General features: G+C 40.9%; 4 gene segments (V, D, J or C); all 4 read right to left on the minus strand.

Annotated features, from left to right (window-relative positions):
- Positions 1–707: 707 nt before the first annotated feature.
- LOC103158682 lies at positions 708–1,299 on the minus strand. The segment is given in 2 exon segments: positions 708–1,171; positions 1,254–1,299. Coding segments are annotated over 2 exon segments (510 nt in total).
- Positions 1,300–6,239: 4,940 nt separating this feature from the next.
- Positions 6,240–6,806, minus strand: LOC103158685. The segment is given in 2 exon segments: positions 6,240–6,679; positions 6,761–6,806. Coding segments are annotated over 2 exon segments (486 nt in total).
- A 7,847-nt stretch (positions 6,807–14,653) lies between these two features.
- LOC113831850 lies at positions 14,654–15,221 on the minus strand. The segment is given in 2 exon segments: positions 14,654–15,072; positions 15,176–15,221. Coding segments are annotated over 2 exon segments (465 nt in total).
- Positions 15,222–21,908: 6,687 nt separating this feature from the next.
- Positions 21,909–22,599, minus strand: LOC113838509. The segment is given in 2 exon segments: positions 21,909–22,426; positions 22,527–22,599. Coding segments are annotated over 2 exon segments (576 nt in total).
- Positions 22,600–24,323: the final 1,724 nt, after the last annotated feature.

The following is a 24,323-nucleotide window of genomic DNA, read 5'->3' on the forward strand; positions in this document are numbered from 1 at the left end:
GACTGCTTCAATTTCATTAGGGGTTATAGGTCTATTTAAGTTGCTTATCTGTTCTTGATTTAATTTTGGTAAGTGAAGTATGTCCAGAAAATTGTCCGTTTTCTTTACATTTTCAAACTTTTCGGAGTACAGTTTTTCGCAGTATGACCTGATGATTCTCTGGATTTCCTCTGTGCCTGTTGTTATGTCCCCCTTTTCATTCCTGATTTGGTTAATTTGCATGTTCATTCTCAGCCATTTGGTAAGTTTGGATAAAGGTTCCCGAGGCTTTTAAAGAAAGTAACATTGACTTAGGGAAGGTGTGCTTTCTCCATCACATGTATAAAAAAGAGGATGAATTACAGTTGTCTCATAATTGCCAAGGTCTACTGAATTTACACACAGCAAGTGTCATAAGTGCAGAATCCTGTTTAACTAAAGAATATAAATTCATTTGCATACATATAAGGGTATATGTATAAATACATGCATAAAATTATATATCATTCTATCATATACCAAAAAGCAAATGGATAGCTTAGAGGCTCTGTGATAAAAAGTAATAATAATAATGAAAGAAGAAAAAACAGTCAACCAATCAACCAACTAATGGAACAAACAAGACATTTTCCTAGTTAGTGAACAAAAAGGAATTTTATTAGAACATGATACCAGAGAGGGTCCTCTAGAGAATTCTCTCTGTAGAAAGGAAACCATGGGTTATAACATTAAAACACATGATCAAATAGTCCAAAATTTCCTAGCTTCTGTCTTAAGTGACTCCAGTTGTCCATGGAGTGTTTGCTTGTCCTCAGCACCCCCTGCTGCTCCTGAGCGTTTCTGTAGTGAGATTTTTGTACAGTCTCACATTGGAGTTCCCTCACTGTGTATCTGGCACAGTAATAGGTGGCTGTGTCCTCAGTTTGTAGATTGTTCAGTTTTAAGAAAACCTGGCTCTTGGAGGTGTCTCTGCTGATAGTGATTCTGGATTTGAGAATGGAGCTATAATATACGCCTCCACCACTCCATGTCCCTCCGATCCACTCCAGACCCTTTCCTGGAGCCTGGCGGAACCAGTGTACTCCATAGCCAGTCAATAAGAACCCAGTGACAGTGCAGGTGAGAGACAGGGTCTCTGAGGGCTGCACCAGGCCTGTTCCTGACTCCTCTAACTTCAACTGGGACAGGACACCTGGGGACAAACAACATCACCATCAGTCATACATCCCACAATGACATGCCTGGGTCCCTCTCCTGAAATCCTGGACACTTACAGCTTGGAAAGGTCACCAGGCAGAGGAGCAGCACCAGGACAGCCATGCTCTGCTGGAGGCTCCAGTGAGAAGGAGATGGGGGTGCTCAGCTAGGCCTTGGGCTTTCAAGCCTGAGCCTAAGGCTGCTTTGCATTGGGGGAGGATCCTGAGTGGATAAAAGGAGACTCAGGGCAAGGTTTACAATCCTCCCTTCAGTTGTCTGATGTTTGCCTTCTGATTGCTAGAATAGTTTGTAACAAACAAAAAACCAGGAACATTTTCCTGGTATTTGTCTGAATTTATAAATCCATGTAAACAGGAAATTGTATGATTCCCACTGTGCAGGCCTTGAATACAAAACATTAAGGGAGGCCACATTCATGCTCTGAAAGGATAAAAGGGTACCACACCCTCAGTGCACATCCTTGTAAATTTAAATACAAGATTTTCGATGCAATTTGGATTCAGTCACGTGGTGTATGTCAGCCCTTAGTGGTGGGATATAAGAATAAAGAACTAACAGGGGTGGGCCTAGACCCTATCCCAAAGGATACGTTAGACTCTGATGACACCCTATGGAAGGCCTCACATCCAGGGGGAGTAGAAAGGATATGTGATAGGTAGGGTTTTAGTTGGGGGAGGGTGGTAGGCGAGGATGAGAGGGAGAAGGGAACTGGGATTGTCATGTAAAACAATCCTGTTTCTAATTCAAATAAAAATATCTGAAAAAAATAAAAAAAAGAAAAAGAAAAAAAAAGAATTCAACAGTCTTATCCATCAGTAATACCTATGAACTACAACAATGACCAGAACCACAAGATATTTTGAAAGGCACAATAGTAGTGTTTATATCCTGGAGGTAACCAACAACTACCTAATTAGACTTAGGGCTCAATATGAGGAATTCAAACCTGGTACTGTAAACCTAGCCAACTACTTATGGGTGGCAAGGCCATAGAACCGAGAAGAGAACCTTCTACTGACACATCCCTTAACCAGTATCGTTCCTAACTGCATTCCAAGTTCTTATCCTTATACACACAGATTGGTGGATCTCCCTTTCTTCCTCAGAGAAGCTTCTTTCTGCAATAGACAGAAACCATCACAGAAAGCCACAGTGGTTAAATACAGAGAACAACTAACCGAGAGGTGACCAGCTCCAGTGCACATCTACAGGACAAAGCCTTCTCCTAAGATCCAGGAAACATCTCAGAAGATGTTGAGGAGCTAAAAGACTAGAACGTCTGTTGTCAGATAGTGTCTCCCCCACAAAAAATACACAAAGTGGGGCTGGATAAGAGGGGAAAGTGGGTTTAGAGGAGAGAGGGGAGGGAGGGGTGATTATCAGAAATTAGGTTGTATGAAAATGGTAAGGAACTAAGAAAATGTATTTTTTAAATGGTGAAAAAAAGAATAAAGAACCAGTAGAAATCATTTCTCTTATTGTCAGTTGAGTTAATCTTAAATTTATCATTCATCCAGAAGATTAATCTTGTGAGAAAGCAACTCTCAAACATTTAGTAGACTTGAATTTCAATGTTTATATGGGTGGAGACCCAAGGTCATTGAATTGTGGCTTCACCAGCTTCAGGCCAACATACCATGTTTGTGGATCATGATTTCAGAATGTGATAGTTTAGCAGATTATCCTGCTCCAAAGACTCGTTCCCACAGGCTCTGAGTTATTCAACCCTTCCCAGAGGAACCAAAGAGACAGATCATAAACATCTCTATATAGTTTTAAGATGTATTTTCTTATTGATTTATTAACTCTGACTCAAGACTAACGTCACTGTCAGTTTTCACTATTGGGTAGCTCTGCAGACTACAGGTTTTATGTGTAAGACACAGAGCACAGAATTGTCTTCCAGTAATTGGAAACATTGGAAAAATATCACCGTGCTTTTCTCCGCAAGCAATGGAAGAAATCAACCAATGCACAGATGTATTGAACTGTCAATGCTAGGGTCCCATGAAATAATTGTGCTGATCTCAGCTGTGAGACACAGGTTTTAGGCTGTGTATGTCCAATGGAAACCATAAGAATATCAGAGGTATGGATTTGGGGATGAAATAATACTACCAGTCCTGAGACTTTTCACTGACAAAATGAGTGGCTAATCAGATTCACCCATGTCTATCAGTGAGACAAATATGGTGAAGAATCTCAAATGGTGGCCATTGGAGTCTATAAACAGCTTTTTTCAAAGCTTTGATAATCTGATGAGGTGGAAACTGTCTCTTCATGAGAAGAACAAGTGACAGGGTGTTCTCACATGGTGGAGAGTGCCCTGATCATCCTGATGAGGCCCTATTGCAGCAGGGAGGCCACTTATACTCCAATCATCAGATGAGAGCATGATTTGTCCATGCTGGCTTCCTTCCTCTTTTGGGATGAGATCCCTTGGAGCAGGGCCTGTCTTCACTGCACACTGGAGTCAGTGATGGGAAGAGATCCTCAGAAGCAGGGCCTGTCTTTACTGCACACTGGAATAGTTGAAAATGTATTGTTCTGAAGAAAAAAATAGATCCATTCCATTTTTGAGGGTTGAGTCAATGGTAGGTTTCCTATGTTGCAGTCCTTGGCTCCACCCACATGCCCATATGGGCAGCCCTAAGTCTGCTTAAATAAGTATGAGGTAGGTAGAGCTCCAGGTTGGAAGATGTGAGGGATGTTGGATAGAATAATATGACATAAGTGTCCTTTTATAGTGTCAATATTGAGGTACTCAAGAGTAAAGAAAAATAGTAAAAGCAGTATAGTGATGTTTGAAGTAATAAATTCAGAAACCAAATGATTAAGGGAGACTGCTAATTATAAGTGACTGAGTTGGCCACTTTATCTGTCACCATCTTCCCATCTGCCTAAGAACTGGTGGGGTCTTTCTTTAGCTTTAAAAAAATCCACTTACAGATAATCCTACACAGGATGTATAAACTATCCACTCACTTTTGCTTAGCTGTTACTTTACTCTAATGAGACAATATCTCATCAAGAAGAATTGGGGGAAACTTTACAGGAACACATACCACTCTTGTACCAAGTTTTTCAGGGCTCATGCTGTAAGGACAGTTATTCTGGTGTTGGGTAATATACAATGTGTCACCTGGGCATCCTTTTTCTTTATAATTCTCTAGAAGTAATCACAGCATATACTGAAGAGAGGATAATTTCAAGGGCCTCTCCATACATTGTTGTTACTTCTGTTCTACTTGAGGGGGAAATCTTCACCTTTTCCTATTTGTTCAATAATTTATTTACCTAAATGAAGATAGGTGAAGTCATTTAATTCATATTGTCAGACTCTCCCAGATAACTTTGTATTTTCTTGGTCAAAAGAGAAATCCTTGAGATTAGATCTGAGAGGCCTTTGTTCTGATGTGTTTCAGGTATAAAAAATTGATTAAACACTTTTCCCTGCCCATTTCAGAAGCATCCATTTAGGCTGATGCTCACCCTCACCCTGGGTAACATGATAGTGGATCCTGTGTGTTCAGGATCCTGTGGAGTTGTTCATGTCACTGTCATGTGAACTTTTGTCAGAATTCTAAGAGCATAGTCAGTTTTGTCTCCAATTTTTCCTCACATACTATTGGTGTCACTGCAAGATGTTTCAGAGCAGCCTCAGCCTCACATATACAGACTCTCTTTTCCTTTTTACAGTGCCACAAGTCCATCATCCATTAACCTGGAGCCCACAGCCCACACTGCTCCTCTGAATGAAACTTCTCAGCTCACACAGAAGACACCAGTTTGTTCCAGTCAGCAGCAACAGAGACTTCCAGAGCAGGAACTCTGGAGCCTTTTTGGGTAGCAAAAGCAATAATTGAAAATCACAGAACTCAGTAGCCTATGGGAAGGACCAAGGGGAGATGGAACCAGGACTGGAGCTGACACCAGCTGGCATGTGCACACTGAGCCTGAGAATCTGTAGATTGGTTGTGCAGGACACAACTTCAGAGGCATCATGACTTGGGAGTTTGAAGTGCCATCTTATTTTTACAAGGATGAAAGTGTATAAAAATGCAATCTGTAAAAATTATAACCAATTAAACAGTTTTACTGGTACCTCTAACTTTAGAACAAATAATCTATGGATATTTCAGTTTCCAATGTGTCTTTGAAAGTCAATAATATTTCATGGACTTGTGGTTTCTCCATCTCATTCATAATAAAAGAGGATAAACTAGAGATTACTCAGAAGTCCCAAGTTTTCTTATGAAGATCCATTTCAGACTCATTTTGAAATGTAAGTAAATCAAGTTATACACACACACAAACACATTAACACACACACACACATGACCACACACACACACACACACACACACACACACACACAAATACATGCACACACAAACACATGCACACACACACACACACACATTAATACATAAACATGCACACACATGAACACTCACATAGACACACATATGGACACACACATGCACATGCACACACACATGCACACACACATGCACATGCACACACACATGCACACACTCATGCACACACACATGCAGAAACACATTAATACACACTCATGCATACACATGCACACACACATGCACACGCTCAAACACACACTCATGCACATACTCATGCACACACATGCACACTCATGCACACACACTCATGCACACACATGTACACACACGCACACATATGCACACACACTCATGCATTCACTCATGCACCAACATGAACACTCACATAGACACACACAGGTGCACACTTATATTCATGTGTGTAGATTCACATATATTGAATAAAAAATTATACACTTGATATAATATATTACAATTATAGTTATATCTCAATCTCTTTGATGATAAGATGCTAATCTGCAGCTTACAGGGTCTGTGGTAAATTCTGTGTTTTTCTCACGAGTAAAGAAATAGTAAGTTTAATAGAATATGACAGAAGAGGGGCCTCTAGAGGATTTCCTTGGCTGGAAGAGGAAACCACAGGGACTGACATAAAAACACATGTTCATGAAGCATTGTTCAGAGTTCCCTAGCTTCTGAAGCAACCCCATACCAGTCAAGGAAGTCTCTGTTGGAACTCAGAGCCCCCTGATGGTCCTGAATGTCTCTGCAGGGAGGTTTTTGTGCAGGCTCACATAGGAGTTTCTTCACTGTGTCTCTGGCACAGTAATACATGGCTGTGTCGTCATGTTGCAGACTGTTCAGTTTTAAGAAAACTTGGCTCTTGGCGGTGTCCCTGGTGATGGTGACTCGGGATTTGAGATTTGAATTATAATCAGTACTTCCACCACTCCATATTGCTCCCATCCACTCCAGACCATTTCCTGGAGGCTGGCGGACCCAGTGTACACCATAGCTGGTTAATGAGAACCCAGAGACAGTGCAGGTGAGAGACAGGGTCTCCAAGGGCTTCACCAGGCCAGGTCCTGTCTCCTTCAGCTGCACCTGAGACAGGACACCTGGGGACAAACAAATCACCATCAGTCATACAACCCATAACAAAATACCTGAGTCCCTCTCCTCAAACTCTGAACACTTACAGCTTGGAAAGGTCACCATGAAGAGAAGCAGCACCAGGACAGCCATGCTCTGCTGGAAGTTCCAGTGAGAAGGAAATGGGGCTGCTCAGCTAGGCCTGGGCTTTAATTCTGAGCCTGAGGCTGCTTTGCATTGGGGGAGGATCCTGAGAGGATAAAAGGGGGCAAGGGTCAAGTTTCCCAGTTTCACCTACAGGTGTCTGAGATTTCCTTTATGCTTCTCAGAGATACTGTGTGATGAAATATTTGGAAAAGTTTCTACTTCTTTGTGGATATTTCAATTCCTTGTAAACAGGAAATTATGTGATGCACACTGTGCAGGACTTGGATTGAAAGCATGAAGAGAGTCCACATGCACACTGTGCAAGCAAAGAGAGTACCACATCCTCAGTGCATATTGTTGTAAAATCAAGTAGATTTAGTCACAGGATGTATTTTAGTTCTTAGTGGTGGGAAACCAGAATAATAACATTGTAGGAATCTTTTCTTTTTTCTCTTTGTGTCATTTGAGTTAATGGTATTCTTACCACTCATCTAGAAAATTCAGCTTGTGAGGGAGCAAGTCACAAACATTTAGTATACTTGATATTAAATGTTTATCTGAAAAGAGACATGAGGGAATTGGATTGCAGCTTAACCCTCTCTGGCCATGGTGCCACATTTGTGGGTCTTGGTTTCAGAGAGTGATATTTTAGGTGTGTATACTTCTCCAAAGCCTAATCTCACAGTCTTTATATTAGTTAATACTTCCCAGAGGGACCTCAGAAATAGATAAGAAATCTCTCTCTCTTCATATTTAAAATGCTTCATGGTCTATGGTGATTTATAGTAATTAAATAAATTCAGAGTAATTAAACAGAAATCATCTGTTTTCACTGCTAGGCATCTCTGAAGACCCATGTTTTACGTGTAAGATACAGAGCCCAGAATTGTATTCCTGTCGTTGGAAACAATGGAAAAAATCATATCTATATCCACAGGAAACAATGGAACACATCAGAACCAATCAATGCACAGATGCGTTTAACTGTCCATGTTAGGGTCCCACGAAATAATTGTGCAGTCATCAGCTGTGTGACACGACTATTAGGTTGTGAATGTCAAAGGGAAACTATAATACTATCAGAGCTATAGATTTGGGGTTAAAGTAATCCTAAAATGTCATGAGACTTTTCAATGACAGAATGAATGGATAATCAGATACACCCATGTCTATCAGTGAGACAAACATGGATAAGAAATCTCAAATGGTGGCCATTAGAGTCTATAAATGCCTTTTTTCAAAGCTTTGATAGTTTGCTGAAGTAGAAACATATCTCTGTATAAGAAGAACAGGTGTCAGGGTGTTCTCAATGTGGAGAGTGCCCTGATCATCCTGTGGAGCCCCCATGCCAGCCAAAGGGATGAAGAAGGGCATTTCATACTCATCACAGGAAAAGTCCATCAAGATGAAATCTCAATCCTGAACATCTAGGTTCCAAATACGACGGCACCCACATTTGTGAAAGAAACATTACTAAAGCTCAAACCACACATAAAAACCCACATACTTACAGTAGGAGACTTCAACACCCTGCTTTCACCACTAGACAGGACCACCAGACAGAAACTAAACAAAGAAAAAAGGATCTAACAGAAGTTATGACCCATTTGGGAATAAAATATAACTACAGAACATTCCATGCAATCACAAAAGAATATACCTTCTTCCTAGCACCACATGGAACCTTCTCTAGACTTGGCCACATAGTTGGCAAAAAAGCAAAACTCCACAGATACAAAAACTTGAAATAATGCCTTGTATCTTATCAGATCACCATGCTTTAAAGTTAGAATTCAGCAGCAATACAAATTGGACAAAACCTACAAACTCGTGGAAATTGAATAACACCCAAATGCACCATTCCTGGGTTGAGGAAGAAATAAGAAAGAAATGAAAGACTTCCTAGAATTTAATGAGAATGTGGACACAACATACGAAAACTTATGGGACATTCTGAAAGCAGTGCTAAGAGGAAAGTTCATAGCACTAAGTGCTCACATGAAGAAACTGGAGACTAGTCACTATAGAGAACTGACAAAACAACAGAAAGCTTTAGAGCAAAAAGAAGCAAACTCACCATAGAGGAGTAGATGCCAGGAAATAAAGAAACTGAGGGCTGAAAGCAATAAAGTAGAAACTAGGAAAAAATTACAAAAAATAAATGAAACAAAGAGTTGGTTCTTTGAGAATGTCAACAAGACAGACCAACCTCTATCCAAACTAACCAGAAGGCAGAGAGAGAGAGAGAGAGAGAGAGAGAGAGAGAGAGAGGGAGAGAGAGAGAGACAACAGAGAGAGCAGAGAGAGAAAGAGAGAGAGAACACTAATTAACAAAATCAGAAAGGAAAAGGGGATATAATAACAGACACTGAGAAAATCCAGAGAATCATCAGGTCATACTTTGAAAACCTGTATTCCAGAAAATTCAAAATCTAAAGAAAATGGACAATTTTCTGGATAGATATCACCACCTTATTAAACCAAGAAAAGATATACAGTTTAAATCTAACTATAATGCATAATGAAATAGAAGCAGTCCTCAAAAGCCTCCCAACAAAAAAAAGGTCAAGGGTCAGATGGCTTCACTGCAGCATTCTACCAGAAATTCAAACAAGAGCTAATACCAACTCTAATAATCGTTCCACACAGCAGAAGCAGAAGGGTCATTGCCAAACTCTTTTTTGTAAGGCTACAATCAATTTGATACCCAAGATAGACAAAGATACAACTAAAAAAGAGAACTACAGACCAATATGCCTCATGAACATCGATGCAAAACTACTAAACAAAATATTGGGGAATCGAATCCAAGAACACATCAGAAAAATCATCGACCATGATCAAGTAGGCTTTATCCCAGATATGCAAGGATGTTTCAACATACAAAAATCCATCAATGTAATACAGCATTTAAACACACCGCAAAAGAAAAACCACATGATCATCTCACTAGATGCTGAAAAAGCCTTTGACAAAATGCAATATCCCTTCATGATAAAGATCTTGGAGAGAACAGGAATAACAAGAACATATCTAAACATGATAAAAGCAATGTACACCAAACCAACAGGCAACATCAAACTAAATGGAGAGAAAATCAAAGCGTTTCCTCTAAAATCAGGAACAAGACAATGCTGTCCACACTCTCCATATCTCTTCAATATTGTACTTGAAGTTCTAGCTAGAGTAACAAGACAAGAAAAGGGGATCAAAGGGATACAAATTGGAAAAGGAGAAATGAAACTTACAATATTTGCAGATGATATGATAGTCTCTATAAGTGACCCGAAAAATTCTACCAGGGATTTCCTACAGCTTATAAACACCTTCAGCAAAGTAGCAGGATACAAAATAATTCAAAAACATGTAGCCCTACTATATACAGATGATAAATGCGATGAGAAAAACATCAGAGAAACATCACCCTTCACAATATCCACAAGGAACATAAAGTGGTAATGCTAACCAAAAAAGTGAAAATCCTGTACAGTAAGAACTTTAAGTCTTTAAAGAAAGAAATTAAATAAGATACCAGAACATGGAAAGATTTCCCATGCTCTTGGATAGGTACAATCAACATATTAAAATTGGCAATCTTGCCAAAAGTAATCTACAGTGTCAATGCAATCCCCATCAAAATCCCAACACAATTCTTCACAGACCTTGAAAGAACAATACTCAACTTTATATAGAAAAATAAAAAACTAAGTACAGCTGAAACAACTCTGGAAAATTAAGGTATTTCTGGAGGCATCACCATGTCTGATTTCAAGCTCTACTATAGAGCTTTAGTTCTGAAAACAGTATGGTATTGGCACAAAAATAGACAGATAGACCAATGGTACTGAATTGAAAACCCTGATATTAACCCACACATGCATGAACACCTGATTTTTGACAAAGAAGTGAAATCTATACAATGGAAAAAAGAAAGAATCTTCAACAAATGGTGCTGGTAAAACTGGATTCAGACATTCAGACAACTGCAGATAGATCCGTAACTGTCACCATGCACAAAACTAATGTCTAAATGGATCAAAGATCTCAACATAAATCCAGTAATACTGAATTATCTAGAATAGAAAGTGGGAGATAACCTTGAACTAATTGGTACAGGAAACTGCTTCCTGAACATTATGTTAGTAGCACAGACAATGAGCTCTACAATTAATAAATGGGACCTCCTGAAACTAGGAAGCTCTGTAAGGCAAAGGATACAGTCAGTAAGACAAAAAGACAGCCCACACCCTGGGAAAAGATCTTAACCAACCCCACATCTGACAGAGGACTGATTTCCAAAATATACAAAGAACTCAAGAAGCTTGCCACCAAACCCAAAACAATGAAATTAAAAAGTGGGGTGCAGAACTAAATAGAGAATTCTCAAAAGAATCTGAAATTTCTGAAAGACACTTAAGAAAGTGCTCAAAATCCTTGGCCCTCAGAGAAATGCAACTTAAAACAACTCTGAGATACCATCTTACACCGGCCAGAATGGCTAAAATAAAAAACACCAATGACAATCTATGCTGGAGAGGATGTGGAGAAAAAGGAACACTGCTCCATTGCTGGCGGGAGTGCAATCCTGTAAGACCACTTTGCAAATCAGTGTGGTGGTTGCTCACAAAAAAGGGAATCAGTCTACCTCAAGATCCAGCAATTCCTCTCTTGGACATATACCCTAATAATGCCCGTGCATACACCAAGACATATGTTCAACCATGTTCATAGCAGCATTGTTTGTAATAGCCAGAACCTGGAAGCAACCTAGATACCCCTCAACTGAAGAATGGATAGAGAAAATATGGTACATGAATACAATGGAGTACTACTCAGCAGAAAACAGCAAAGGAATATAGAAATTTGCAGGCAAATGGATGGAACTAGAAGAAACCATCCTGAGTGAGGTAACCCAGTCACAAAAAACAAACATGGTATGTACTCACTCATATATGAATTTTAGACATAGAGAAAAGGATTACCAGCCTAAAATCCTCTTCACAAAAGGAACAAGGAAACAAGGACTCTAACGGAAAAATGCATGGACTCCAGAGAATGGGAAGGGCAGGATCTCCTGAGCTAATTGGGAGCTTGTGGGTATGGGAGAGGGAGCTGGCAGAATGAGAGGGCAAGAAAGGGAGGGGAGAGGAGGACATGGAGGAGCAGAAATTTTGAGTGGGGCAAGAATAGAGGAGAGCATGATGAGAGATATTGTATCAGAGGGAGCCATTAAAGGTCCGAGGAGAGATTTGGCACTATGGAGATTTCCAGAGATCTACAAGGATGACAGGAACTGACAATATAGGCAATGATGGAGAAGATACCCTAAATGCCCTTTCCCAAAATGAGACTGATGACTACTTTATATGCCAAGCTAGAGCCATCACCCAGTGGCTGATGAAAGCAGAGGCAGACACCCACAGATATACACTGAAGTGAACTCTGGAACTTAGTTGCAGAGAGGGAGCAATGAAGATCAAAGGGGTTGGTACCAGGCTGGTGAAACCAACAGAAATAGGTGACCTGAACAAGGGGGAGCACATGGACCCCATACTGCTGTCTGGGAGACCAGTACAGGACTGATCCAGACTCCTGAACATGGAAGTCAATGAGGAGGCCTGAGCACTCTATGCGGCCCCTGTAATGGATCAGTATTTATCCCTGGTGTAAGAAGGGACTTTGAGAGCCCATCCCAAGTGAGGGGATGCTCTCTTGGCCTGGACATATGGGGGAGGGCCTAGGCCCCTCCCTGGATGATGTGGTGGACTTTGGGGAGCCCCCATCAAGGGACATACCTACCAGGGGAGTGGAGGGGGTTGGGTGGGGGCAGGAGGGAGTTTGGGGAAGGATAGGGAGAGGGAGAAGGGATTCACATGTGAAGCAAGTTTGCACTGTATTTGAAATAATAAATCAAAACAAAAAAATCAGCAGCCTGCGGTTCCAACATAGACAGCATACCAAGAGCTCTTGAAGAATCCTCAAACCATCAGCATCAGATTAGGAGTACTGAAATATCCAGTCTAGTGAAACGAGCAACTGCTATATACTTAGCATCTCTGTATGAGGCCTGAGACAATATCATGTAAGCCAATTTAATAATGCCCCTTTTACCACATCTTCATCCCACTGATTCTGTTCCCCTAGAAAGGTATGACTAATATCATCATCCTCACACGGGGTATTTCTCGAAATTTAGGAGAAAGTTTTCTATAAATGTATTATTAAAACTATTCAGCTTGATGTTGAACAACATTTCACATTCTCATTTGTCATTTGTTGCCTTCATTGAGCAATGATTCAGTCATGTCTTTGACCATTTTTTAGGAAGGTTATGTGACTTGGTAGTATTGTGTAAATTCCTGACTTGGGGACTGCACTCTGCTATGGGTTGGATATGAATTCTTATTCTTAGCACTCAGAGTTTCATAAGCATTATCACTTGGTTCCAAGTTTGAGGAACAGTTTTGGAATGATATAGAAGTTTTCAGACATGGCTTACCTAGCAGGTGTAGGGCCTCAGGACTGTACATGGGAGCTTCAGGTTGTCATCCTGACTTCTCTCTATGACCTGGTCTGAGACTTAGAGCAAGGAAAAACCATAGCTCAAACGAATGACTCCTCTCTTTTGTGCCTTAAGTGAGAGGTTTTGGAACTTCTGGGACGTGCAGACTTGGTAGAAGAAATGCATCCCTAGAGGCATCTTTAAGAGTTTATAGCCTTATTGCACTTCCGGGTCCTCTGGATGCCTCCTGTATGTGGTTACAATGTTAGCTCTCAGCTTCCTCCTCAAGCTCTTTGACCGCCTCCTTCCCCACCATTACAGACTTTTCCTTGAAGCCCTAAGCTAAAATTAACCTTTGGTTCCTTAAATTGGTTTGGCTAAGGTACCTTATTCCAGCAAAACAAAAGCAAATAACAGACTTCATGAGTAAATTCTTTCAGGTACTTTATCATGGTCCAAAGAATAACTAATAAAATTCTCCATGGGCGTGTGGTCTCTGTACACTGCCCTCCTCCTAGGATTTCTCCACCCTTTGTTGCTTTCCCTGTTTTAGAAGCATTTCAGTTTTCAGGAAGTGCATTTGCAAACTTTTGCTTTTGTTCTCTGAGCTTCGATTGCAGCATCTAAAACAGTGATGTGTCCTTCTCTAACAGGAATATTACTGAATCTCTGCCATGAGTCTAGGGTTCTACAATCTCAAGAGTACTTTGTTTCTTCAGGATCTGATCCTGGACCCCATAGAGAATCATCTGCCCTGTGTGATCTATGTCTGTTGTTCAAATCAGAGACTTACTTCATAATAAACATGTATAACGGGGCTGTAGAGATTGCTCTGTGGTTCAAGTTCTAACCACACAAGAACAAGGACCTGTGTTGAGTCCTCTGTAAGGCCACCTCTGAGATATATATCAGTGTCATCAGTGTCACTGGGAAACCAATCTAGGCAGGTTGTGCGTTCCAGAGCCAGTGATGAAACTTATCTCAAAACACATGGAGCAGAGTGATAGAGGAAGTCACCTCATACCAACATGTACACAGACACACACAGACACACACACACACACACACACACACACACACACAGGGATTTATATATATCTGTGAGTGGGACAGAGGGAGGGAGAGAGAGAAGCAGGCAGGGAGGGAGGGAAGGAGGGAGAGACATAGAGAGAGACAGCAACAGAGGGAAATGTTATAATAGACACACACATCCACAGATAACTCAAATTTGAGTAAATAAACCTGTGGAGCCTTCAAGGATTCTGGGACACCATGCCTGTAGAAAGAATCCCCAACTGTGACATGGAGCCGCAGCCCAGACACAGAGGAGTCCATTACTTTATACCCTTCTCTACAGGTTGTTCTTGACCCAGAGCAACCTGAGCTCTGCGCGCCCCCTGCTGGTCCTGAGCACCCTGCAGGGAGGTTTGTGTCTGAGCTCACAGCAGCTTTCACTCACTGTGTCTCTTGCACAGTAATATGTGGCAGTGTCCTCAGACTTCACACTGTTCATTTGTAGGAACAGTATGTTCTTGGCATTGTCTCTGGAGATGGTGAATCGGCCCTTCACAGCGTTGGCATAATAGATATAACTACTACCACTACTAATGTATGCGACCCACTCCAGCCCCTTCCCTGGAGCCTGGTGGACCCAGTCCATCTCAAAGCTACTGAAGGTGAATCCAGAGGCCTCAAAGGAGAGTTTCAGGGACTTTCCAGGCTGTACTAAGCCTCCACCAGACTCCATCAACTGCACCTCACACTGGACACCTGCAAACACAGAGAATTCTAGTCAGAAAATTGTCACAGAACCTAATTTTTTTCTTTTCTCTCATGTGAACAGAACACACAGCAGTTTGTCTCCATAAGTTACCTTTTAGAATAAGGTCAAAGAAAACCAATTTGAGTCCTGAGTTCATGGCAAGTGGCCTGTGTTCAGTGCTGATCACAGAAACGGAGGACCTGGGAATCCAGGGCTGGGCTCCTGTGTCAGAGCTGCAGGTTCAGGGCAGGGCTGTTTTTCATGGGCACAGAGAAGCCTCATTTGCATGTCTTCCTGGTATAGGAGGCTCTAAAGACAGACCTGGGAAGATCAGAGCAGATAAAGGAAATCAGTTGCACTGATGACAGATACAGAAATTGACAGAGTAACGTTTCTCTGTGCACACACTTTCCATGTGAAGAATTCACCACACTTAATTTAGTTTCTTTTGCAGCAAACACACAGCACACACTGTGTTTCCACACTGTCATGTCTCCTAATTATTAGTGAGAATTTAAAAATCTCCAACCAGAGTTGTGTTTTTAGATATGTGCTCAGTCTCTCCCTCTGTCTGTGTTGGACACGGCTTCTCCCTGAGGTGGAGAGTGGACAGGTTCATTGCTGCCTCTAACAGAAATCCTTCCCTTCGACAGGAACACTTGAGACTTTCTGGATTTTACGCTTTTCTGACAGAATGCTGTCCTAAGGCCTCAGGACGTCTACACATGGAGAATTCCTGTTTACTGCTTCTCTTCCTCTCAGTGGTTGCTATGAAGACATTTTTATATTTGCTGTACTCACTTTTTCATATCCTGAAGTTTTCATTATGATCACTTTATAATCCCCACTCTCCTTTCCATTTTCTACCTCACACTAGGTAATGCATTACTGTCTTTATGTTGTCTTAGGCCAATTTTTATTTCTCCATATTCATATAGTCAACGTGATGGGGACACCTCATAAATTTTTATAACAGCACACAAATTTCTGGCATTTATATGACATTAATTTTAGTTTCCGCAGTTCTCACACTTCCTACACACCCATCTAGTTTCTCTCACACACCCAACTTTTCCTTTCAAAACTCCATTATTTCCCTGTACCCTGCTCCTCTTCTCCTTCACTTAAGATGTCTTTTCCTGCCTTTTCTTTTCTATTTCCAAAGCCTATATAACAGAAATCAGAAAACCCAACAGACACAGTCTCAAATTCATTCTGGATTCTCTACATGGCAGGAATGCACCTTCCCAGTATTCAGTATGCTGTGTGAGACAACAGAAGAGAAGAATTTGCTCTGTGCCTTGGAAATAAACTCCACTGGGGAAGTGAGTGCAGAGATGGAGCCAACCAGTTCAGTCAGCTCTCAGAGAATGTCTGTTTGCTGCTTGGTGGGAAACCCCACATCTGTCTCCATTTATGTGTGTGCATAGTCTTTGTCCTCAGAGTGGCAGAAGTAGAGACTGGTCTGAGCATTAGTGATCCAGCCATCCTGTTCAAGACATGATGGCCTCCTATACTGTGAGGGCAGGGTCCCCAATGCCTGGTGCTCTGAGTTTTACGTGAACACTTTTCAGTCGTTATTCTCAGTATGTCTCATATTGGGGTTATCTGATATTTTCATTGTGGTAACAAAAATCTGGGAAGAATTATTACAAATATTAATGCGCATTGATCTTATTATATTGAAGAACTTGGCATGAGTCTATTTAGCAAGTACTTTTGTCTTTGGTTACTCTAGAACATGTTTTTGTTAATATTCTATATTTCCTTGTTCCTTGAGTTTCTCTATTCCATGAGTCCCCTAAAGAAATTCACTAAGAATAAGCAATTTTCTAAGGTAAAGTATTCATACTAATGGCAATCATTTGTATAATTTTCTTCTATTTGATAGGAGGATTTTTATTCTTAAGTGTTTGATCAGTCATTAGCTTACTTATGTCCTGGACACATGTATACTCATTTAGTGGGCTATGTTATCATGAACAAACACACACACAACATCGTATCAACAGGAAGAAAGAGATATTCATAGGTAGATGAACTGAATCTCTTACTTCCTATCTTTTTACAGGGTCACCCTGCTTGACCTGGACTATCTATGTATACCAAACTGATATAGAATTATGAGATATTTTCTTGTCATTGTCTTCGTAGTGATAAGATTAAGGGTGTATTCCACCAACCACCTCATGGAGCATTTCAAAAATTAAATAATTAATTGGAAAATATTTTATTTCACACAAAATATTCTGATCCTTATTTCCCTTCCTTCATCTTTTCCAAAACCTTCCTGTCAACCAATGTGATCAATTCTATAACTTGCTGAGTTTTAAAGATATTTAGAAGACTGGCTTCATGATATTCATTTTCATATTGGCAATAATTGGTTTAAAAATCAATAATTGAAACTGCGTTTTTCTCTCTTAAAATAATGTGCTTTTATACCTCCCAATTACATGAATTCTTGTGTAGTATGGCTGTTTGTCTGACCTTCAAGGAGCCTCTCTCTTTTATCACCTACATCCAGCAACTCCAAAGCCAGCCCTAGTTCTACAGTCATGCCAGCCCAAAGTAATTGAGCCTAAGTTTCCCTCATGTTCACTGATATGCCTCTGGGGGCAACACAGTCTTAGAGCACACTCAGGACTTCAGAGTCATGTTTGGAAATAGAGTTGCATTTACCTTCAAATGGAGTTATTTGGGTGTGGTAAGAGTCCCCATAAAGCTAAAATACCTCAATTTCAGCAAATAAGATCCATGGAAAACTGTGAATATATATTTTAAAAGAGTACTTGATCAAATATATTCATTACTGTTTTTGTTCCTATTTTCAATACAATCTGTAGAGTGTATAAGTGTATAGTCTAGGTGGGGTTATGAATGCTTCCTTTATATGTTATATCTTCATTGTAAACTCTTAGAAAACACAATATTTTATATACAATGACATGTAATGTATGTGCTTGTATCAAAAGCCAATATAATTTATATAGGAGTGTCTGTGACTAAAGTAAACTTTAGTATTGATACGAGTATAAAATGTATTGTTTTATAGGTTAAAATAATTTTATTAATGTGTACACTGTGTACTGAGAGAATTCAGGATGGAGGAGATGGCTTTGTGGAATGGGGCCTGCATTCCAATATGAGTGTCTCAGTTTGATCCACAGCACTCAGATTAGAAGCTGGACATGAAGGTGAATCCTACAGTCCCTGCCCTGGGAGATATCCATTTGTCTGGTGATACAGATGTTGGTTTTATGAAAACTTTAATACCTATGTGGGTTGGTCAAGAAGAAGGAGCCCAATCAGAGGATGGGGGTCAAGAAGATGTCTGTTCATGAGAACATCACCTCTCAACTTTGTGTTCCCTGGGGTATCTGAGAACCCTGCTGATCTCAGGTATGCACTTTATCAGGGAATACATGTTCATAATCTTTAAACTGAATAGCAGTATCACAAAACAGTATTTATTAGTCAAAATATGAGGAATATGGCTATGAAATATTAACATTTGAATCCAGACCTCATCTGTATTACCTAAGAACTCATAAATTGAATACCTACCAGAGCTGGAAGATGAAAAACTACAGAAATGCTTTATTTTAATTATGAATATGTATTTCTGTGTGGGTAGTTTAGATTTCATGGTTACAAACTCAATGCATCTGTCCTTATAGGTGGTTATGAGCTGCTAATTCCATGTGTCAGGAAATGCAAATAAATCCCCAGTTGCTTCTCTACTACTGGATGGGTAATCATGAGATGATAAAAGGAGGCACAGGGCAAGTTTTATAATTATCCTTTCAGGTGTCTGATATTTGCCTATTGCGTATTAGTGGAAATCAAAAGGTATACTCAGAAAGTTTTCACTAGTTCTGAGTTTCTCACCTGTGATATAGAAGAAATATTATCAGTCACATACTGCAAGCCTGTCAAGCAAAAATGGAAATATTTACAGTGAGTCCACGCTCATGCCATGAGGCTAGGACACGGTATCATATCCTAAATGCGTTTGCACATATATGAAAAATCAAGAAGTGTATTCAGGGCCGGATTTGTTGCTCTTAGTGATCAGAAATGATATTTAAGACACTGAGTAGGGATCTCAAGAACTTTGTGGTAGGGAGGTTAAATCAAAGTAAACACAGAAAGAGACGGAAGAGGTTATGGAGCAGCATAGGAAATCTACACCCTCAGCTGACACCCCTCTGAGTCTGGACAGCATGTCATTCTCACGTATAGTGTGAAGTAGAGTCACAGAATTTTCTGGAATCTCGCTATTTTATTCAACGCCACACACCTGAATGAGAAGGTAAAAATAAGAGCAGACTGTGCTTATGAGCAACACAGTGTCTGCCTCACACTGAAATGTGGAAGGCAGGGTCAGCTGAGCTGTGTCCTCAGTCTCTGGTGTTTGAGAGTCACTGGGATCTTAGGCAGGATGGGGAGCTGGAATGTCTGCAGAGACTTGTTCAAGGGAAGGGAGAGTCTTACCCTTAAATCAAACCCTCAATCCCAGTCTCCCTGGGCACTTAAGCCCTCAGAAGCTCCCTTGGTCAGACAATGCTCTGATAAACTTTGTAATGTAAACTATTTATAATTTTTGAGAAATTTGCATTTATCAAGCTAACTGAACCCAAACTTATATAGTCATACAGCAACTGAGATAATTCTACACAAAGACACGCATACAAGGACAGACAGGTATATGTACATTAACATCCAATGCTATATGAAAATATTGTATTTTCATCTATGTCATGCATTCTACTTACAAACAAAACCCATGCTCATTTGAAATATACTTTGATTACATGGATGCATCCCACTTTCCTATCTCTGCTTCCTTTTTCTCTCCTTTGACCCTCTGACCCATCGTACGCCCATGTCTCATTTTTTCTCCCTTCCATATTTCTCTTTTATAGTGGTATATAATGTATGATTTATTAAAGCTTCCCTGATGATTAAGAAAAGCAAAGGCAGCTACAAGCCTTAGAAACCAAGCAGAAACTTTTAGTCCCAGCAGCCATATGCTCGCAGGTGATGGTACACACCTTGAATCCTAGGAGTCAGATTTAAGAGATAGAATGTTCTCCTTTATTCCAAGGCCACACAGATCTACACAAAAGTGAATTAGTTTATAATAGAATTAAAGCTCACACCTTAATCCCAACATTAGGGGAGTTTATAAGACAGAATCAGTGTCTCAATAAGAGGCATTCATTTTTCCAGCCACGCTCAGCAGAGGTTAGTCTGAGGCTTGGTGAAAGCTCATGGAGACAGGATCAACCCATTCAGCCTGAGGTAGAGGTAAGAAGCTATTGGGTAGCTGCTTTGCTTCAGTGACCCTCAGCTTGAAGTTTGAACTTCAATATCAGTCTCTGGGTCTTTTATTAATTCGAGTTTCACCCTGCTTTCCTGCACCCACTCTGCTTCCTTAGTCTACTCACCCCGATGTGAGATTGATGGGTCACATCACCTAGTGTGAGTCATTTTCTGAGACCCACACAGTGCTTGCTGATGTCTTACTAGCAAACACCCATTTTTACACAGCACAGCCAACTCCTTCTCCATCCCCTCAACCCTTGGTTTGATTCCCTCTTTGGGTACATGGCACTCACATCACTGGTTACAGGCACCTTATCCTTTTGGGTTTAATATCCATTTCTTTGGTGACTAGAGATGTTGGCTTCATGCAGTCTCTTCTTTCCACATCATTCGTCAAGATGAAGCAGCCCGGTTGGAGGATGGAGGCCGGTAGATGTCAGCATCATGACGACGTCACCTCTCTACTCAGTGCTCCCTGAGCTTCCTGTTGTCCTGATGACTCCAAACTTCGACAAGTAACAGAGTGAGTTTCCATGAGAAGCAAAATGGAATTGAACTCTTTGATGAGAGAAACAGTGTCCTGACCTTCAACGTGAAGTAGTCATGTTTCAAACACAGTATTTATTAATCAAAATGAGATACTTATGTCTGAAATATTACCATTTGAATCAAGGTCTCATATATACTACAGAAGAACTTGACCATTGGAATAAATTGCAGCATTGGATGAGAACTTTAAAAAGTACACTGTTTAAGCTATGTGTCTATGTTTCTGTGTGGGTAGTGTGGTGATCACAGAGACAATGAGATGCACATGGTCCCCTAGACTGTCACTGGTTCTGAGCTGCCCTGAGTCTAGGGCTAATAATCTTCTTGTTGTTTTGATCTTCAAGATCTGGTGCTGCTCACCACACGTAATCACGTCTGCCTTGTGTGACGGTCTGCACTTTGTGCAGGTCAGATCTCCTTACAAATTTAAAAAGCAACTGTAACGGGGCTGTGGAAACAGATTCTGCAGTTCAAGATCTTGCCACACAGGACTGCTTGAGTGGGTTCTGAACTCAAAACTTAGATCTTCATAACTGCAAAACAGCCGGGTTTGGCAGTCAACAAGTTATGGCATCTAAGTGATACGGGGACAGTACAATCACTAGTACTCACTGGCCACCAGTGTAGCCAGTTGTCAATTCCAGGTAGTTATAGAACTTGTCTCAAGAAATATGTTGCAGGTTTTTACAGAGCATCATATGTTAACACAACACACACACACACACACACACACACACACACACACACACACACACCTAATACGTATATACAAGAGAGAAAGAGGGGGGAGGGAGAGAGAAGGCCAAAAAAACAAAGGGGCCTGTAGGGGTGGACAGAAAAATCGATCAGAGAGAAGAGAGAAGAAAAAGGCGTAGATGCAGAGTGGAGAAGGGAAAAACTATAATATATAAGTAATAAAATCACATACAATGTTAAATGGATGTTTGATAAATATTAGGACCCTTCAAGCATTACTACACACCACACCTGTAGAGAGAATCCCTGTGTGAAATATGGAGAGGAAGCCAAGGCACAGAAGTGTCCATCCGTGTTTGCCTCTCTGAACAGGCTCTTCAGGAACCCAGAGCTTTGTTGGTACTCGGCGCCCCCTGCTGGTACCACATTTCCTACAGGGAACTTTTTGTCTGAGCTCACAGAAGCCTTCACTCATTGTGCGTCTTGCACAGTAATAGGAGGCTGTGTCCTCAGACTTGAGATTGTTCATTTGCAGGTACAGGGCGTTCTTGGCATTGTCTCTGGAGATGGTGAATCGGTCCTTCACAGCGTCGGCATAGTTGATGGTACCACTGTTTTCATTAATACGTGCGACCCACTCCAGCCCCTTCCCTGGAGCCTGGCGAACCCAGTTCATCCAGTAGCTACTGAAGGTGAATCCAGAGGCTGCACAGGAGAGTTTCAGGGACTTTCCAGGCTGCACTAGGCCTCCTCCAGACTCCACCAGCTGTGCCTCACACTGGACACCTGCAAACACATACAATTCTGATCAGAAAACTGACACAGAAACTAATTTTTCTCTTCTTAATGTCTACACAACACATAGTATCTCCTATCCACTAATTACCCTTTAAAGTAAAGACAAGGAAAAGCCAAATAAGCCCCAAGTCCATGGTGAGTGGCATGTGTTCAGTGCTGATCACAGAACAGGAGGACCTGGGAATCCAGGGCTGGACTCCTCTGCCAGAGCTGCAGGGTCAGAGCTGGGCTGGTTTTCATGGGCAGAGAGAAGCCACATTTGCATGTCTTCCTGCTAGAGCAGGCTCTGGAGATGGACCTGGGAACAGGGCACTGCTCAGAGCAGTTATAAGATACCTGTCACACTGGTGACAGATACAGAAAACAACAGAGTAAATTATCTCTGTGAACATCATTTCAATATTAAGGATTCACCACACTTTATAGACTTCCTTTTCCTTTTTATATTTTATCTAACAATTTTTAATTGGTTTTTATTTAAATTAAAATCAACCATATTTTATAAACCAATCCCAGTTTTCTCTCCCACCTTCCCTTCCATTTCCCCCATCAGCCCCTCCATCCCACCCCCTCCATCCACTCTCGAGGGAGGGTGAATCCTCCCATGGGGGATCATCAACGTCTGTCACATCATTGGAGGCAGGACCTAGGCCCTCCCCCATGTATCTAGGCCGAGATTATTCCTCTATATGGAATGGACTTCCAAAGCCCTTTTGTGCACTAGGGATAAATACTGGTCCCACTGCCAGAGGTCCCATAGACTACCCAGGCCTCCCAACTGAAACTCACATTCAGGGGCTTTGGTTCAGTTTTTGCTGTTTCCCAACTGTCAGATTGGGATACCTGCACTCCCACTTGCTCAGGTCAGCTGTTTCTTTGGGCACCCCCAGCATTGTCTTGACCCCTTTGCTATCACTCCTTCTTCTCTACAGTTGGATTCCTGGAGTGCAGCTCAGTGTTTAGCTGGGGATCTCAGCTTCTGCTTCCATCAGCTACTGATGAAAGCTCAAGGATGGCATTTAAAATAGTCTTCAATCTCATTATAGGGGAAGTGCATTTAAGGTAGCCTCTCCACTATTGTTTAGATAATTAGTTGGGGCCAACTTTGTGGATCCCTGGACATTTCCCTTGTGCCATATTTCTTGTTAACCCCATAATGGCTCCCTCTATTAAGGTATCTCTTGGCTTATACTTATTTTCCAATATTACAGTAGAACTATGTTCCCATGGACATAGCAAAGTATCCCTTCATATCCATCCAAAAACGAATTTTCCTTTTTCATTTTAGTCAATAGCATTCATTCCTTTGATTCCAAGGTAAGTTTTATACTTTTGTCTTTAATATCCGTTTGTCTGCTGATATAGTTGTAAGATTCATGAAACATTTTGCAACTCCTATGATTGGTCAAGATGAAGGAGACCAATCACAGGATGGAGGGAAAAAGATATCTGTTCATGAGGACATCACTTCTCAACTATGTATTCCCTGAGGTATCTTTTAACCCTGCTGAATCAGATAAGTGACACACATATCTTCTTTTCTTGAGAAGAAAAACAATACTGATGTCTTAGATGCTGTTTAATTAGTAGTAACTTGTTAATAACCTTTAAGAGGGAGTAGTGACATTACAAGCACAGTATTTATTAGTCAAAATGAGGTATGTGTTTTGAAATGTTGACATTTGAATCCAGGCCTCATATATACTACACAAGAACTCTGAAATTTGAATACCTCCAAGTGCTTGATGAGAAAAAGGCACAGAAATGCCTTAATTTTATTTATGTGTATATGCTTGGGCAGTTTAAGTCTCATGGTGATTATGAGCTGCCTATTTCATGTGTCAGGAATTGCACATAAATCCCCTGTCGATGGGGGATGTACTTC

The sequence above is a fragment of the Cricetulus griseus genome, chromosome 5 (genome assembly GCF_003668045.3).
Source record: "Cricetulus griseus strain 17A/GY chromosome 5, alternate assembly CriGri-PICRH-1.0, whole genome shotgun sequence".
In the NCBI taxonomy this organism is placed as follows: domain Eukaryota; kingdom Metazoa; phylum Chordata; class Mammalia; order Rodentia; family Cricetidae; genus Cricetulus; species Cricetulus griseus.